The sequence below is a fragment of the Suncus etruscus genome, chromosome 14 (genome assembly GCF_024139225.1).
Source record: "Suncus etruscus isolate mSunEtr1 chromosome 14, mSunEtr1.pri.cur, whole genome shotgun sequence".
NCBI classification, from domain to species: domain Eukaryota; kingdom Metazoa; phylum Chordata; class Mammalia; order Eulipotyphla; family Soricidae; genus Suncus; species Suncus etruscus.
This window is the reverse complement of record NC_064861.1, coordinates 62,476,860-62,493,576: the sequence shown is the minus strand read 5'-3', so window position 1 is coordinate 62,493,576 and position 16,717 is coordinate 62,476,860. Positions and strand designations below refer to the sequence as shown.

At 52.2% G+C, this 16,717-nt stretch overlaps 2 protein-coding genes and 1 non-coding gene across 3 annotated transcripts; all 3 read left to right on the top strand.

Annotated features, from left to right (window-relative positions):
• The first annotated feature begins 740 nt into the window (after positions 1–740).
• Positions 741–6,019, top strand: LOC126028443 (dipeptidase 2-like). Its single transcript, XM_049787424.1, has 10 exons — positions 741–958; positions 1,297–1,423; positions 2,624–2,753; positions 2,840–2,981; positions 3,196–3,265; positions 3,398–3,574; positions 3,771–3,855; positions 4,867–4,942; positions 5,557–5,692; positions 5,767–6,019. Exons 1-10 carry the CDS (start codon positions 741–743, stop codon positions 5,995–5,997), a joined length of 1,392 nt encoding a protein of 463 aa, XP_049643381.1. The 3' UTR covers positions 5,998–6,019.
• On the top strand, positions 2,310–2,416 carry LOC126029036 (U6 spliceosomal RNA). The gene has a single exon (XR_007502696.1). It is a non-coding gene; the product is annotated as a U6 spliceosomal RNA (small nuclear RNA).
• Positions 6,020–6,023: 4 nt separating the features above from the next.
• Positions 6,024–15,562, top strand: LOC126028442 (dipeptidase 3-like). The gene is made up of 12 exons (XM_049787423.1): positions 6,024–6,093; positions 10,377–10,821; positions 12,159–12,285; positions 12,716–12,845; positions 12,938–13,079; positions 13,256–13,325; positions 13,406–13,582; positions 13,841–13,925; positions 14,538–14,613; positions 15,020–15,155; positions 15,242–15,382; positions 15,473–15,562. Exons 1-12 carry the CDS (start codon positions 6,024–6,026, stop codon positions 15,560–15,562), a joined length of 1,689 nt encoding a protein of 562 aa, XP_049643380.1.
• The last annotated feature ends 1,155 nt before the right edge of the window (positions 15,563–16,717 follow it).

Here is a 16,717-nt window from a genome sequence, read left to right as displayed (position 1 = left end):
ACTACTTCCACCCCAACATTTTATTTCTACCAATTGAAAGTATTTATTTGAGGGGCCAGGCGGTGGCGCTGGAGGTAAGGTGCCTGCCTTGCCTGCGTTAGCCTAGGACGGACCGCGGTTCGATCCCCCGGCGTCCCATATGGTCCCCCAAGAAGCCAGGAGCGACTTCTGAGCGCATAGCCAGGAGTAACCCCTGAGCGTCACAGGGTGTGGCCCCCCCCCAAAAAAATAAAAAAATAAAAAGAAATAAAAAAAAAAAGAAAAAGAAAAAAAGATAGAAGCGGGCACAAGTTGGAGGCAGGCACCCTGTAGAGAACAGAGTTCCCAGGCAGAACCCCCATGTTCAGAGACCCTTGCCCATTTCCATCCCGCCACACACAACAGAACCCCCGGGAACCAGCAGCCCCGAGTCCTGGGGGGGGCCCCAGAGGGGGACGATGGGGTCTAGAAACAGCCTTGCAGGAAGCAGCAGACCGGAGTCGGCCAGAGCGAGGCGAGCCCAGGGATGCCAGGGTGGGGTGGAGTGGAGTGGGAAGGGCTTGCCAGGTGGGGGCGCTCTCGCAGCGCAGCGGGAAGCCCAGAGCGCCCCCTGGCGGCGGCGCGGCGGCCCTTCCGTACGTCCCAGCCGACGTCGCACACGCGGGCGGCGGATCTCGAGGCCCCGAGGCGTCGCCTAGAGTCCCGGCGGCGCCCCCAGACTCCGAGCCTCGGCCCTACCGACCGCCCGACGCCCGCTCGTCATGCTGAACCCGCGCCTTCCGCCTCTGCTGCTCCTGCTGGCGTTGGCGCTGGTGATGTCGACGCTTGCCAACCACTCCCAGACCACGTGGTCCGTGGAGCCCCGTGAGGCCCCCAGCGCCCCGACAAGTCCAGCCGCCGCCGCCGCCGCGGCCACCACGCTGCCCAGTCTGCAGGAGCGGGCCCTGGCCCTGATGCGGGACTTCCCGCTCATAGACGGGTGCGTGGGGTGGGGGGGGTCTGGGGGTTGAAAAGGGGTGCAAAAGGGAACTAGGGTGCCAAGCTCCATCTTCGCGATGAAGGAGGGGTGTCTGAACAAGTCTTCCACCACCCCAACTGACCTTCCTTGTCCCCCACCCCGCACCCCCTTTCTTGCAAGCGCTCCCCCAACTCAGCCCAGGCTTTCGGGATCCATGGAACAGTCTTGGGGAGGGGGTTTCCCAGGAGGACCAGGCCAAGAGGCCTTCTGTCTCACCCAGGGGCCCCAAGAACCCCTACTGCTCCCCCACCCCAGGTCAGCCTTTCTGCTGACCCCCGGGCCTTACTCCCTCCATCCAGCCACAACAACCTGGCCCAGGTCCTGAGACAGCTGCACCAAGGCCGTTTGGGGGACATCTCCCTGCGCGACTTCCACGGGGCCCAAACCAGTCTGGACCGCATGAGACGAGGCCTTGTCGGTGCCCAGGTACCACCGGTGTCACATACACGGAGGTTTTGCTTTTAGGGTTCTCTGTTTATTTGGGGGGGGTCACAACCAGAAGTGCTCAGGTTTACTCCTGGCTTTGTGCTCAGTGGTCACTCCTGGGAGATTCTAGGACCCTGTAGGGTCCTGGATATGAAACCAAAGTTGTCTTGTGCCAGGCAAGCACCTTGTCCATCATATTATCTCTCTGGCCCCAGGGCGGTATTTTTTCTTATATTTAATTTTGTTTTTATGGCTTCGGAGTTACAGCAGGCTGTGTTCATAACTTACTCCTGGCTCTACACTCAGATCATTCCTGGCAGTGTTCAGGGGACAGCGGTGGCAGGGATTTGAACTGGGGTTGATCGGATAGTAGGCAAGCACATTAGCCCTTGTGTCATCTCTGGCCGTTAAATTTATTTTATTTTATTTTATTTTATTTTATTTTATTTTATTTTATTTTGGTTTTTGGGCCACACCTGACAGTGCCCAGGGATTACTCCTGGCTCTACACTCAGAAATCGCTCCTGGCAGGCTTAGGGGATTATACGGGATACCAGGATTCGAATCACCGTCCTCCTGCATGCAAGGCAAACACCTTGCCTCCAAGCTATCTCTCTGGCCCCTAAATTTATTTTTCAATCACAAAGGCAGTGCTAGAGGTTACTCTTGGCTCTATACTCTGGAGTCACTCCCTACACTATTGGGTTTATACAAAGTGGAGCTTGTCAAACCTAGGCACCTACATGCAGGACACATGCTCCAGACCATTGAGCTGTCTCTCAGGCTTCACACAGGGATGCTGCTTGAGCATGGCTTCTCTATTCATAGGATGGACCATACCTCCCCAGTTAGTCACATGAAAATTCAAATATCAAAGTGATCCCTCGTGCTCGCTTCGGCAGCACATATACTAAAATTGGAACAATACAGAGAAGATTAGCATGGCCCCTGCGCAAGGATGACATGCAAATTCGTGAAGCGTTCCATATTAAAAAAAAAAAAAGTGGTCCCTCAAAAAATGCCATGACATGGATTGGGGCGATGGGGACTGGACTTTATAATACCCAGTTGTCACTCGAAAAATAGCATATTATTGAGATCTCTGAGCCCAGGGGGTATGTGTTGGCTGTGGGGATCAGGGGAAGTCCAGGTGACCACATAGCAGCCCCTGCTCAAGCTATTGCCTTCAAATATCCCCAGTTCTGGTCAGCCTACACCCCATGCCAGACCCAGGACCGTGACGCTGTTCGCCTCACCTTGGAGCAAATTGACCTCATCCACCGCATGTGTGCCTCGTACTCTGAGCTAGAGCTGGTGACCTCCGTCCAAGGTAGCTGGGCTGGCTGCGCTGCACTGCGCTGCAGGGAGATCTCAGCCAAATGCTGTGAAAGTAAACCAACCTCCTCCTGCCTCTAGCTCTGAAGGAGTCTAAGAAACTGGGCTGCCTCATCAGCGTGGGAGGCGGCCACTCACTCGATAGCAGCCTCGCCATGCTTCGTGCCTTCTACCTGCTGGGCGTGCGCTCACTGATGCTCACACACACCTGCAGCACACCTTGGTGAGTACAGAGCACATCGGCCCCTCAGCACACTGGGCCCAGATCAGGTGGGAGTTGGGAGGGGAGATGGGGTTCAACCTTAGACTGGCTCCCTGATAGGGCCATCCCAGCACTTGCTCTATCTAGGGTTCTGAGGGGCAGAGGGTTCAGGACACCTTTAGACTCTCACTGTCTACTTACTGCCCCAGTCATATGGCCCCCATTTGTTTTGCAGGGCTGAGAGCTCCACAAAGGATACACACACTATCTATGCCAACGTCACTGGGCTGACCAGCTTCGGAGAGGTGAGGACCCTGGTTCTAGCCCTGTCCCCCTGGGAACACCTGTGCCTTGCCTGATCCACCAAGAAAGGTACATGCATATATATATGTCTTGACCTGATCATACGTGCCTGGGGCTTTCTCCCAACCCTGCAGAAGGTGGTGATCGAAATGAACCGTCTGGGTATGATAGTGGATTTGTCTCACGCCTCCGACGTCACAGCCCGGCGGGCCATAAAAGTATCCCAAGCACCTGTCATCTTCTCCCACTCAGCTGCTTGGGGTGTGTGCAAGGACATGCGGAATATTCCAGATGATATTCTGAAGCTGCTGGTGAGAGCTGTCATGACACCTCGGACCTATATCCCAGTATTACCACCTGGACCCTTGCTCCCCAACTTTTGCAAACCCCACATTGAATGGCTCCGGCCATGATACAGCTGGAGGCTGGGCCGAGATCTCCCTCACAGGAACCCAAGGGCAACAGCTATTCTGTGATCAGAGCTGAGTGTCTGTCTGTCCCCCACAGAAGGAAAACAGTGGCATCGTGATGGTATCTCTGTCTGTGGGGGTCCTGAGCTGCCGTAGGTTGGCCAACGTGTCCACTGTGGCGGGTAAGCCCCTCCCTAGGCCTCTCTTAATGGTACTGATTGGGACTCAAAGCCTGTGGGGGCCTCAGTCGCACCCTTGGTTGAAACCACACCACCACTCCTACACAGCAAGCATAGCTTCCCTAAAGCTAGAGGTTAGTTCTAGCACCTGTGCCTGAGGCCCTGGATCCCCAGTCCCACAATGACTCTATGTCTAAGGGAGGAGGCGCCCTGCAGGGAGGGGCTACCTACATCAGCTGTCCCTCAGCCCCCACACCTATAAAAAGGTACTGTTCTCTTGTATTATTTATTAAATATAGAGTCCTAGGGTTGGGGTGAGGTCTTTCTGGGCTAGGCCTGTAGGCCCTTGGCTGGCGGGTCTGAAGGTTGCAGGATAATGGCGGATAAATAATTTCAGACAGTCAGTTGAAGTTTCAGGAGACTTCCAGCTTTATTTTTAGGCTCTAACCACCATGCCCATTTCCTCACATGGCTTCTCTGCTAAGCTTTTCATGCAGCCTCTTTGAACTGCCCTCCAAGCAGTTCTTGCTTGCTGCCTTTCATTCTCTCTTTTCCTTACCCCTCAAGCCACACCTTTTATTCCAAACCTCAGACCCCTTCCAGACGTGGGTGTGGGTTTGACCATCCAGGTGGGATAAACAGGAAGTTGGGGGAGGGGATACCCACAGTCTCTTTCATTTCCTTAGTTTTTGTCAATGGAAGGGACTTTCCAGAACCCCCAGCTGAGTGTTCTGGATTGCTCCCAACAAATTTTAGTGACATCAGATGTTCAGACTTTGAGCTAGCTCCCTGCCTCCACACACAATGGGTTGGAAGCAGGGTGAGGTCCGGATGGGAAATGACCCAATTCTGGGGGCACTACTATCTTGAGAAAAGCTAGGAAAGCTTTCAGTCAGATTCAGAGCCTGCAGGTTGGTGTGGTGGGTGCTGAACCGGTAAGCAGGGGGGGAGGGTGTAATGGAGTCAGCCCAACCCCTGTCCCTGGAGCCATACATAGCTCCCTCTGTCTCCCAGATCACTTTGACTACATCCGGGCAGAGATTGGCCCCGAGTTCCTGGGGATTGGTGCGGACTATGACGGGACTGATCGGTGAGTGCTTCCAGGCGGGCGGGCTGTGCACAGTGGGGCTGAGGTACCACGTCGCCACTCCAGCTCTCAGAGTTGCTAAGCCTGACTACATTCTCCAGGCTGCTAGTCCAGCCACATCTCTCCACTTCCAGGGTCTGTTTTCTTGGGCCATTAGTGCCACCCTAAGTAATTTGATTTGGTGAAGCCCAAAATAGGTGCATTCACCAGAGCCAGCATCCATGCTGCCCTAAGATACACTGAGATACATACCTGGCCTTAGGAAAGGAGACCTTCTTCTGAAGAGCAAAAACTGGGGTGATAGGGTCAGAGATAATCAAGGGAGGCTCTGCCTTGCACACAACCATAGAGGGTTTGATCTCTGGCATCCCATGAGCACCACCAGGAGTCATTCCTGAGTACAGAGCCAGGAGCAATCATGCAACCATTTTGGTGCAGACCAAAATCAAAAATATTTAAAACTGGGGTGATTGTTTTTTAAAAGGCAGATGAATCTTTTACTCCTTCCAAGTGTCCATCTTCCATATCCAACCTGGACTGGGGTTCAGTGGACACTGGTTCTGAGTCAGAACCAGAGGACAGTGCTGAGGCCCCTACTAACTGGCTGGTGGCCACAGCTTCCCTCAGGGGCTGGAGGATGTGTCTACATACCCCGTTCTCATAGAGGAGTTGCTGAGGCGTGGCTGGAGTGAGAAGGAGCTTCAGGGGGTCCTGCGAGAAAACTTGCTTCGGGTTTTCAGCCAGGTGGAACAGGTATGCTGGGCTGGGCCACGTAGATGGGGGTGGGGGAAGTTGCTGTGGAGTTGCTGACCAACTGCTGCTTACAGGTACGAGACATAAAGAACAGACAGAGCCCTTTGGAGGATGAGTTCCCGGATGATGAGCGAGACAGCACTTGTCACTCTGTCCTTGGGAATCAGAATCTAGACCTATCCCAGGAGTCAACCTCACCCACCAAAGTATCCCCCAAGCAGCCATTTTCCAGCGCTGCTCCCAGAGTGCCCTTAGACTTCTTCATTCTGGCTGTCTTCCCCAACCTCATTTTGTGGGTCAGATAACCCACTTAGTCCTACCACATGGCACGATGGCAGTCCCAGATGTCCTCAGAGCCCCCTCCCCACTTTATCCCCACTATACAAATACAAATATTGCCTGTGAATAAATATTTTGACTATTGAAGTGGGTGTAATGCCTTTCTCTGGGGTGGGGTTTGATTGTGCATAAGCTCCCTAGAACTGGGGGGGGCAGGGGGTCACAGATCAACCAGGAAGACCTATTAGCAGTGAGAGACTGCTAATTAAGGAGACCCATGCTGGGCTCAGAACTGCACAAAGACGGGAGGATGGACCCTGTCTAGAGCCCCTCTGAGCAGTTTGCCTCGGTTTATAGCCTGTCCATCCTCTGTGGGTCATTCAGGGAGTTCTCACTGCAATGTCCAAGAAAGGTCTTTTACCTGGATCACAAATGATTTTCATTTGTCTTTGGATGGAGCCTTGAATCCGAGGTCACATAATGAGTTCTTCCCACCTCCCAACATTTGACCTCTACATTGTCCACGTGCTGGCCCACCCTTCCCCTGCATTCCTCCAGGAGGCACAAACTAGACAACCACCCCCACTCCCAGGCCAGTGAATAATAAGAGTAGCTGCAGAAGTCACTAAAACCGAATTAGTGAAAATAATGATATCTAATCATAGGTGCAGGAGTGATAGCACAGAAGTAGGGTGTTTGCCTTGCATGTGGTAACCCAGGACCAATCCATGTTTGATCCCCGGCATCCCATATGGTCCCCTGAGCATGCTAGGAGCGATTTCTGAGCAATGAGCCAGGAGTAACCCTTGAGGACCACCTGGTGTTGCCCAAAAACAAACTGACAAAAATATATGGTATTTTCTCCTCCCCCATATGGTATTTTCTGGCATATAAGACGACCCCCTATTTTTCCTGTTAAAATATAGGGTTTGGGCTGTATTTGCCATATTAGACTACCTCTCTTTTAACACACACCAAATGGAAATTAAAAAAATGAAAGAGAGGGCCCGGAGAGATAGCACAGTGGCGTTTGCCTTGCAAGAAGTTGATCCAGGACCAAAGGTGGTTGGTTCGAATCCCGGTGTCCCATATGGTCCCCTGTGCCTGCCAGGAGCTATTTCTGAACAGACAGCCAGGAGTAACCTCTGAGCATCGCCGGGTGTGGCCCAAAAACCAAAAAAAAAAAAAAAAAAAATAAGAGAAAAAGAGTAGAACCCTCAAAGGTTAACAGTATATGTTTAGGAACCAGAGGGATAGTACAGCGGCGTTTGCCTTGCAAGCAGCCGATCCAGGACCAAAGGTGGTTGGTTCGAATCCCAGTGTCCCATATGGTCCCCCATGCCTGCCAGGAGCTATTTTTGAGCAGACAGCCAGGAGTAACCCCTGAGCACCGCTGGGTGTGGCCCAAAAAAAAACAAAAACAAAAACAAAAAGTATATGTTTAATAAAGCGAGACTTTAGAGTGCCAACAATCATTTACATTTGTCATTTGTAGTGAGTGACTGTAATTTTTTAATTGTGATCTACATTGAGAGCAGGGAGTGGGGGGGGGGGCTCCTCCAAGAGCAGCTGGCTGGGGTAAAGTGATTAATAGGACAGCTAAAGGGAGACAGAGTGCCACCTCTGTGTCCCATAAAAACTGAACAGAGGATTGAGCAACAGAAAGCTGCATATCAACGATGACACCCGGCAGCTGGATGGAATGCAGTGCTAGGTAACTCAGCTCCTCTGTGTGCCCTGAAAGATGAATCAGGACAAGCAGAGGACTGAGTGATGACACTGGCAGCTGGATGGGATGCAATGGTAAGAGGGGGACAGATCACTCGTCCCCGAAACTGGAGTAAGTTTCAGCATGCCATATACCAGAGTATAAAACGACCCCCAACTTTTTTTTTTTTTTTTTTTGGTTTTTGGGTTGAACCCGGCAGCGCTCAGGGGTTACTCCTGGCTCTATGCTCAGAAATCGCTCCTGGCAGGCTCAGGGGACCATATGGGATGCCAGGATTCAAACCATCTGCCTGCATGAAAGGCAAACACTCCACCTCCATGCTATCTCTCTGGCCCCGACCCCCAACTTTTTTTTTTTTTGGTTTTTGGGCCACACCCGGCGGTGCTCGGGGGTCACTCCTGGCTGTCTGCTCAGAAATAGCTCCTGGCAGGCATGGGGGACCATATGGAACACCGGGATTCTAACCAACCACCTTTGGTCCTGGATCTGCTGCTTGCAAGGCAAACGTCGCTGTGCTATCTCTCTGGGCCCGACCCCCAACTTTTAAGAAGTTTCTCATGGGTTAAAAAGTCATGGGGCTGGAGAGATAGCATGGAGGTAAGGCATTTGCCTTGCATGCAGAAGGTTGGTGGTTTGAATCTCGGCATCCCATATGGTCCTCTGAGCCTGCCAGGAGCGATTTCTGAGCATAGAGCCAGGAGTAACCCCTGAGCACTGCTGGGTGTGACCCAAAAACAAAAACAAAAAAAAGTCGTCTTATACACTGGAAAATACAGTATGTGTTTATATATATGTGTATATATATATATATATATATATATAAAACATGGTGATAGATAATGGTTAATAAAAATTGGAAGAGGGAGGGGAAAGTATGGAAGGGAAACTGGGAACATTGGTGGAGAGAAGATGATACTGGTAGTAGAACTGGTGCTGGAACATTTATGTCTAAAACTCAACTATGAATAACTATAAATAATGATTTATTAATTTTTTAAAAGGAGATAGAGCAACAAGTAAGGTACCTGTCTTGCACTCAGCCAACCTTAGATATCCTTGGCACTACATAGGTACCCCAAGCCCTACTAGGAGCCAAAAGCACAGAGAAAACTTGAGCTATCTAAGCACAGTGAGCTCTAAATACTTCCAGCTGTGACACCAAAATCAAACAAAACTCAATTAAAAAAAAAATAATGGGGCCCAGAGAGATAGCACAACGGCGTTTGCCTTGCAAGCAGCCGATCCAGGACCAAAGGTGGTTGGTTCGAATCCCGATGTCCCAAATGGTCCCCCATGCCTGCCAGGAGCTATTTCTGAGCAGACAGCCAGGAGTAACCCCTGAGCATCGCTGGGTGTGGCCCAAAAACCAAAAAAAAAAAAAAATGAACAGAGTGGGTAGGGCATTTGCCTTGCTGACCAAGCACTAACTAGGGTTTTATCCCCAGAATCCCATCTAGTCCTCTGAGCCTGTCAGGAGCTGTTTCTGAGCACAGAGTTACCAAAAACACACACAAAAAAATAAATAGATAGATAGATAGATAGATAGATAGATAGATAGATAGATAGATAGATAATGGTAAGGGATCTGAGTGATAGTACAGCAGGTAGAGCACTTGCCTTGCCTGAGACCAAACTGAGCTCAATCCCAAGCATCCCTGTGGTCCCCCAAACCCACCAGGAATAATTCTTAAGTACAGAGCCTGGAGTAATCCCCTGTGAAACGCCAGATGTGGCCCAGAAACAAACAAGATATGGTGATTACTAGTTATGTATTTCCCATAAGAGCATTTTCATCCCAGATATATATGTTCAGTAGAAATGTTGCATAGGTTCCCCCCCAACAAAGGCATTCAAGAGGGGGCTGGAAACAGCTGAATGAGCATGGTCCTTTTCAGTTGGGGCATAAAAAGGGAGTAACTAAGGACATAGACAACAACGACAAAGGCCCTTGCGCTTCTTAACCCAGAGGTCAGCCCCCTTCTCAGGAAGCCCTGGTGGGTGAACAGGAGGTGGATGGACCAGCAGGTAGAGGCTCAGTGAAGGCAGGGACTAAGTTCATCTGATGCTGTAGGCACCTCTCAGTCTGGTAGCACCTGGGGCAGAAGGGGACCAGGTGGCCCAGAAGCAACCGGAAAGTGGTTTTGCGCAGAGCTGCCCCTGAACTGGGGCTTTCTCTGAGGAAAATATTTATGCTGGAAACCAGAGTGATAGCACACACCATGTAGGGAGTTTGCCTTCCTCACAGCCAACCTGGTTCAATCTCCAGATCCCATATGGTCCTCCAAGCCCACCAGGAATGATTCCTGAGTGAAGAGCCAGAAGTAACCCCTGAACACAGCTCAGTTTGACCCAAAAACAAACGAACAAACAAACAAACAAAATACAGGGAGGGCTCAAATGTTGGCCTCAAGGGCTACATAACATGCTTTGCAAACAGGAATCCTAGGTTTCACCCAGCACTACATAGTCCCCTGAGCACTGCGCAGGGAATAGCCTCCAAGCACCTTAAGGTATGGGCCCCAAACCAAAAAATAAAATTGTGTATGAATTTTTTTTTTTCTGTTAGTAAAAACATGCTCATATGAATGAGCCAGGAATTAATTCCCTGCCCGCCTTGATGCTGGGTGCAGGGCTAGAGCTGTCCCTAGAGCCATCGCTAGTGGGCGCTCTGGGCAGACGCGACCAGGCCCGCGCGAGACGCCCTTCGAGTCGAGGCGGGAAAACTGGGCCGCCCCCTGGCGTCGGCGCGGCGCGGCGCAACGGGTCCCTCCCTGTGCGACCGTCGTCGCCTCTTCCTGGGATCGCCTGTTGGGGGACCCTCGGCTTCTTCAGGCGCCCCTCGCCGGGCGCTCTCAGGCTCCAAGACAGGCCTCTGTCGCCTGCCCAGCCCCAGCATCATGAGCCTCTGCGCGCTGGGCCTACGACTTCTGCCGAGTTTGCTGCTCCTTCTGGGGCTGTCGCAGATGCGAAAAACCGGTGCCCAGACCATTTCGGGGACCCCTGGCTTGCCCTCCGAGCTGGGCATCCCCGAAGACACCGCCATGTCAGGGGCCACCCCCAAGACATGGGCTCTGCGGGAACGTGCCCGGGCCCTGATGCGGGACTTCCCACTCGTGGATGGGTACGTGCAGGGTTGAGGAGGCAATGCCTTGCCTGAAGCCAAATTGAGCTCAACCCAGGCTTCCCTAAGGTTCCCCCAAACCCACCAGGAATAATTCTGAAGTACAGAGCCAGGAGTAACCCCCTGTGAAACGCCAGAGGTGGCCCAGAAACAAACAAAATATGATTACTAGTTATGTATTTCCCATAAGAGCATTTTCAGCCCAGGTATATGTTCAGTAAAAATGTTGCATAGGGCCGGGAAGGTGGCGCTAGAGGTAAGGTGTCTGCCTTGCAAGTGCTAGCGTAGGACAAGCCACAGTTCGATCCCCCCCACGTCCCATATGGTCCCCCCACGCCAGGGGCAATTTCTGAGCGCATAGCCTGGAGTAAACCCTGAGCGTCAAACGGGTGTGGCCCAAAAACCAAAACCAAAAAAAAAAAAAAACTATTTTCGCTAGCCTTGGACGGACCGCGGTTCCATCCCCCGGTGTCCCATATGGTCCCCCTAGCCAGGAGCAACTTCTGAGCACATAGCCAGGAGTAACCCCTGAGCGTTACCGGGTGTGGCCCAAAAATCAAAAAAAAAAAAAAAAGAAAATAAATGTTGCATAGATTCCCCCCCACCCCAAAGGCATATGCAAGAGGGGGCTGGAGACAGCTGTTGGGGCATAGAAAGGGAGTAACTAAGGACATAGACAACAAAGACAAAGGCCCTTCCCGCTTCCCAACCCAGAGATCAGCTTCCTTCTCAGGAAGCCCAGGTGGGTGAACTGGAGGTGGATGGACCAGCAGGTAGAGGCTCAGTGAATTTATAAATTCTTTAATTCATAAAGCCACCTCACACTACCCGTAGAAGCCTCCATTGGCCAGATCCTAGGGAATCCCCCCCACCTTCCCCCTAGAAGCTCCTCCCCATATACAGTGGGGACCCTGGCTTTTTTGTTTTGGTTTGGTTTTTTTTTGGGGGGGGCCACACCCAGTGTTGCTCAGGGGTTACTCCTGGCTGCCTGCTCAGAAATAGTTACTGGCAGGCACGGGGGACCATATGGGACACCGGGATTCCCAACCACCTTTGGTCCTGGATCGGCTGCTTGCAAGGCAAACGCTATTGTGCTATCTCTCCGGGCCCTTGTTTTGGTTTTGGTTTTGGTTTGGGGTCACACCCAGCAGCACTCAGGGGCTACTCCTAGCTCTACACTCAGACCTCACCCCTGGCAGCTTGGGGGGACCATATGGGATGCCAGGATTCAAACCACTATCCTTCTACATGCAAGGTAAACGCCCTACCGATATGCTATTTCTCTGACCCGACCCTGGCTTCTTGTGACAATCACACCTCCATCCTGTCCCACGCAGCCACAGCAACCTACCTTTGCTCCTGAGACAGCTTTTTGAGAACAGAATACAGAATGTCAACCTACGGAACTTCAGCCGTGGCCAGACCAGCCTGGATCGGCTACATGAGGGCCTCGTGGGTGCCCAGGTACTACAAGGTCTGGCTAGGGGCTGCCAAGGCCTCTGCAAGAGGAGGGATTGGCAGACTCAGCTTAGGGCACTGCTGAGGAGTTGGAGGTCTTGAAGGCCAGGACAGGTCACTATAGGGGAGCTCAGGTTCTGTGGAGATCCACAGCAGATGAGCAGAGAAGGCAGCTGCCAATGTGCCTTGACCTTGAGGGGCTCAGAGAGCACAGGCACAAAGCAGGCCAGGATGGGGAGGGGGAGTGTCCACAGTTTGGCCCCTGGCAAGCTGTCTAGTCAACAAGATGAGAAAAGCCTGAGGTCATAGGCTCTTCCTTCAGGGTCACTGACTCCCATGGATTCAGGATGTGTGCTGAGGGGCAGCTATTTGGGAAGAGGGTAAGAAGATCGTCTGGCCAAGGGCTTTGAGACTGCCCTGCTCTCATCCTGGACAGTTCTGGTCGGCCTACACCCCATGCCAGACCCAGCAGGGGGACGATGTGCGCCAAACCATGGAGCAGATCGACCTTATCCACCGTATCTGTACCTCCTACTCTGAGCTGGAGCTGGTGACCTCGGTTCAAGGTAGTTGGACTAGAGAATAGAAGGGGTGTGAGGTTTGGAGTTTCACAATGGTGGTTTGGGCCCTGGCCCGGTGATTAGTCTCCCTTATCTAGATCTGGAAAACAATCAAAAGTTGGGCTGCCTCATCAGTGTGGAAGGCGGCCACTCTCTGGACAGTAGCCTCGCTGTGCTGCGTACCTTCTACCTGCTGGGCGCCCGCTCACTGACGCTCACACATACCTGCAGCACACCCTGGTGAGTGGGGCCTGCCCGGGGAGCCATATGTTGTGAGCAGAACTGCCAGGCAGTTCAATCCCTCCAGAGCAGCTGGCCCAGTTCTTCACTGTGTTCTTGGGGTGGGGTGACTGGCCTGACCGAGGAATGGCAGGGTCCTCCAGGCTCTCAATGGCCAAGATGTGGGTATCCCGCAGGGCCGAGAGTTCCACCAAGTTTCAGGACCACATCCACTACAATGTCAATGGGCTGACCAGCTTTGGCGAGGTGAGCACCCTGCCTCTCCTGTATACGTGCTTCCACTAACATACCTGCCCCCCCACCCCCAACAAGACCTTTCCCCTCAGCAAGTGATACAGGAGATGAACCGCCTGGGCATGATTGTAGACTTGTCCCACGCGTCGGATGCTTTGGTCCAGCAGAGCCTACAGGTGTCAAGGGCACCTGTAATCTTCTCCCACTCAGCTGCCCGGGCTGTGTGTGAGCATGTGCTGAACGTGCCTGATGCCACCCTGCGACAGCTGGTGAGCAGCTTTTGTGCCCCAACTTGGGACCATGCAGGTGTCCTCTGAAGCTTCCTGGTCCTTAATGAAGCTGCCAGCCCAGGCTCCACTTGCCTTTGGGTCCAAATCTGGTCAACCAAGCTTTCTTTGAAAGTTGGGGCCCCATTAGTTCCCCCCACAAGGGACCACAAGCCCACATGGCACAGTCCTATTAAATGCCCTGGCTTTTGGTGCCAGGCCTTCAGACCTCACTGAGTATCCCTGTGTTGATCCCCACAGAAGAAGAATGGGGGCATCATCATGGTGACACTGTCCATGGGGGTGCTCCAGTGCAACCTATTGGCTAATGTTTCCACTGTGGCAGGTGAGTCCCAATTTTTTGTTTGTTTTGGTGTTTGGGCCATATCCAGTGGTGCTTACCCCTGGTTCTGTACCAAGGAAGCACTTCTGCCCATCTTCAGGGCACCATACGGGGTGCCAAGAATCAAACTTTGGTTGGCCAAGTGCAAGACAAGGGCCCTACCAACTGTACTATCACTCAGGCCCTGTGAGCACTGTTTTGGCTCTGATAGTAGCTCCATTTTGAGCTTCAGGAAAGCAGGAGCTGACTAGCACCCCTGCTGACAGTGAAGAACCCCCCCCCCAGCAACCCAGGGGTTCCCTGCTGCCACCCAAGTCATAGTCAATGCTAATGGCTCTGAAGAGCAGCTGCCTCAGCTTCCCAACTCCCTTTCACTTGAACTATTCAATCCCCCACTTTATTGGACAGAACAGATAGCACCTCAACCCCAGCATCACCTAGGGTTGCTCTCAGAAGGTCCATTGTGGGTCCAGTTTATATCCAGCCAGAACCCCTGGGCCTCAGCTCCATGGCCTGGAGCGTGGTGGGTGACAACCTGGCCAGAGCTGAACCTCCCCAGACCAGGGTAGTCTAGAGTCAGCCTCAGCCCAGCACTTTCTCCATTTACCTCTTTAGATCATTTTGACCATATCCGGGCAGTCATTGGATCAGAGTTCATTGGGATTGGTGGAAGTTACGACGAGGGTGGCCGGTGAGTATACCCCTGGGCTTTGCCCTGTGTGGAGTCCATTGAGTCCTTCAGTTTCAGGTACCTATACTAGGGGTGTTCAATCTTTACTGGCTCTGGGATTCCAGCCCGCCTGACATTTCCCCATTCTCAAGGCCTATTTTGAGCTTTTCCTGATCTTCCTGTGCCCATTCCAGTAGCCCATTCCAGGATATCATCCTCTATAGGCCCTCCTCCACCCCTACCCCCATGTTCTCTGTTCAGCGCTTGCTCCAGCCCCCTACCCTGTATCCAGAAGCTTCCATGGGTGCAGCAAACGGCCAGAAAACTGGCCTATTTCTCCTGTGGGGCTAGGGCTAGGGGGGACAGTGGGCCCCACACCACATTAAGCACTAAGGCTCCCCCTGCTGACTGGCTGGTGGCCACACAGCTTTCCCCAGGGGCTAGAGGATGTGTCCACGTACCCGGTTCTCATAGAGGAGTTACTGCGTCGTGGCTGGAGTGAGAAGGAGCTCCAGGGGGTCCTTCGAGGAAACATTTTGCGGGTCTTCAGCCAGGTGGAACAGGTGTGCTGGGCTGGACAGCAGCTGGGCAGTGGGTGTGTTGGTGAGAGGGCGCTGCAGGAGGTATTGACAGTTCAGCTGACCCACAGGTGAGAGACATAAGCCGTGGACAGATCCCAGTGGAACAGAAAGAGTTTCCCAACCAGTACGTGGATGTGTCTTGCCACCCCCATCTCCAAACTCGGCTGCAGATTGAACCCCAGGACGGGAGAAAATGGTCAACCAATCATGTGCTCCAGATGCCTGCAAAGACTTCTAAACACTTTGTTGTTGGCATTGTGATTTTGATCACCATCTCAGTCTTCATCTTGTGGTTCTAGGGACCCAGCCCTCTTCCCAAGGTCACAGCAGCCAAGTTTCACCCACTCCTCCTCATCATCATCCAGCAGAAGCACACTCAAAATAAATGATTTATTTATTCATGGAACCAGGTGAGAAAGTCCTTTACTCTCCGTGCATTATGCATGGGGAACCAGTGGAGTGTTGGTGAGTGAGGGGCCTGGTGCTAGCCTAGCTGTACTTCGCCTCCAGTTGTCTCATGAAGGACAGAGGCATCTACCTTTTTTTTTTTTTTTTTTTTTTTTTTGGTTTTTGGGTCACACCCGGCAGCGTTCAGGGGTTACTCCTGGCTCTGCACTCAGAAACCACTCCTGGCAGTCACGGGGGACCATATGGGTGCTGGGATTTGAACTACTGTCTGTTCTGGATCGGCTGTGTGCAAGGCAAACACCCTATGGCTGTGCTATCTCTCTGGTCCCTAGAGAGGCGTCTGCCTTTATTCTTTTTTGTTTGTTTTGTTTTTGAGCCACACCTGGCAATGCTCAGGTTACTACTGGTTCTGCATTCAGGAATCAGTGGTACTCCTGGCGGTGCTCAGGGGACCATATAGGATGCTGGGATCAAACCTGGGTTGGCTTCATGCAAAGTAAAGTGGAAGTGCTCACTGTACTATTATTCGAGTCCAACTTCCCATATTTTTGTTGTCCTTACTTTTTTTTTTTTTTTTTTGCTTTGCTTCTTGGGCCACACCCGGTGACACTTAGGGATTACTCCTGGCTATGTGCTCAGAAATTACTCCTGGCTTGGGTGGGCCATATGGGCCACCAGGAGATGGGACAGCAGTCTGTCCTAGGTTAGCACGTGCAAGGCAAATGCCTACCACTCGCACCACCACTCTGGCCCTGTTGTTCTTAATTTTTATTTTGCCTTGCATATGGCTGACCTGGGTTTGGTCCCTGATACCACAGGTCTCCCAATCTCCACCAGGAGTGATCCCTGAATGGAGTCTGGCATGGACCCCAATTTTTTTGTTTGTTTTTGGGCCACACCCAACATTTCTCAGGGGTTACTCCTGACTTTGCACTCAGGAATCATTCCTGACAGACCTGGGATGCCAGGGATCAAATCCAGGTTGGCACATGGAAGACAAACCCTTCCTGCTGTACACTCTCTCCAACCTCTGGCCTCCCAGGTTTTTTGGTAGCCATAGTCAGAGTTCAGGTACAAGCAGGTACAAGCAGTGCTTGTGCTCACGTTAGCAGCATATATATATATATTATATATAT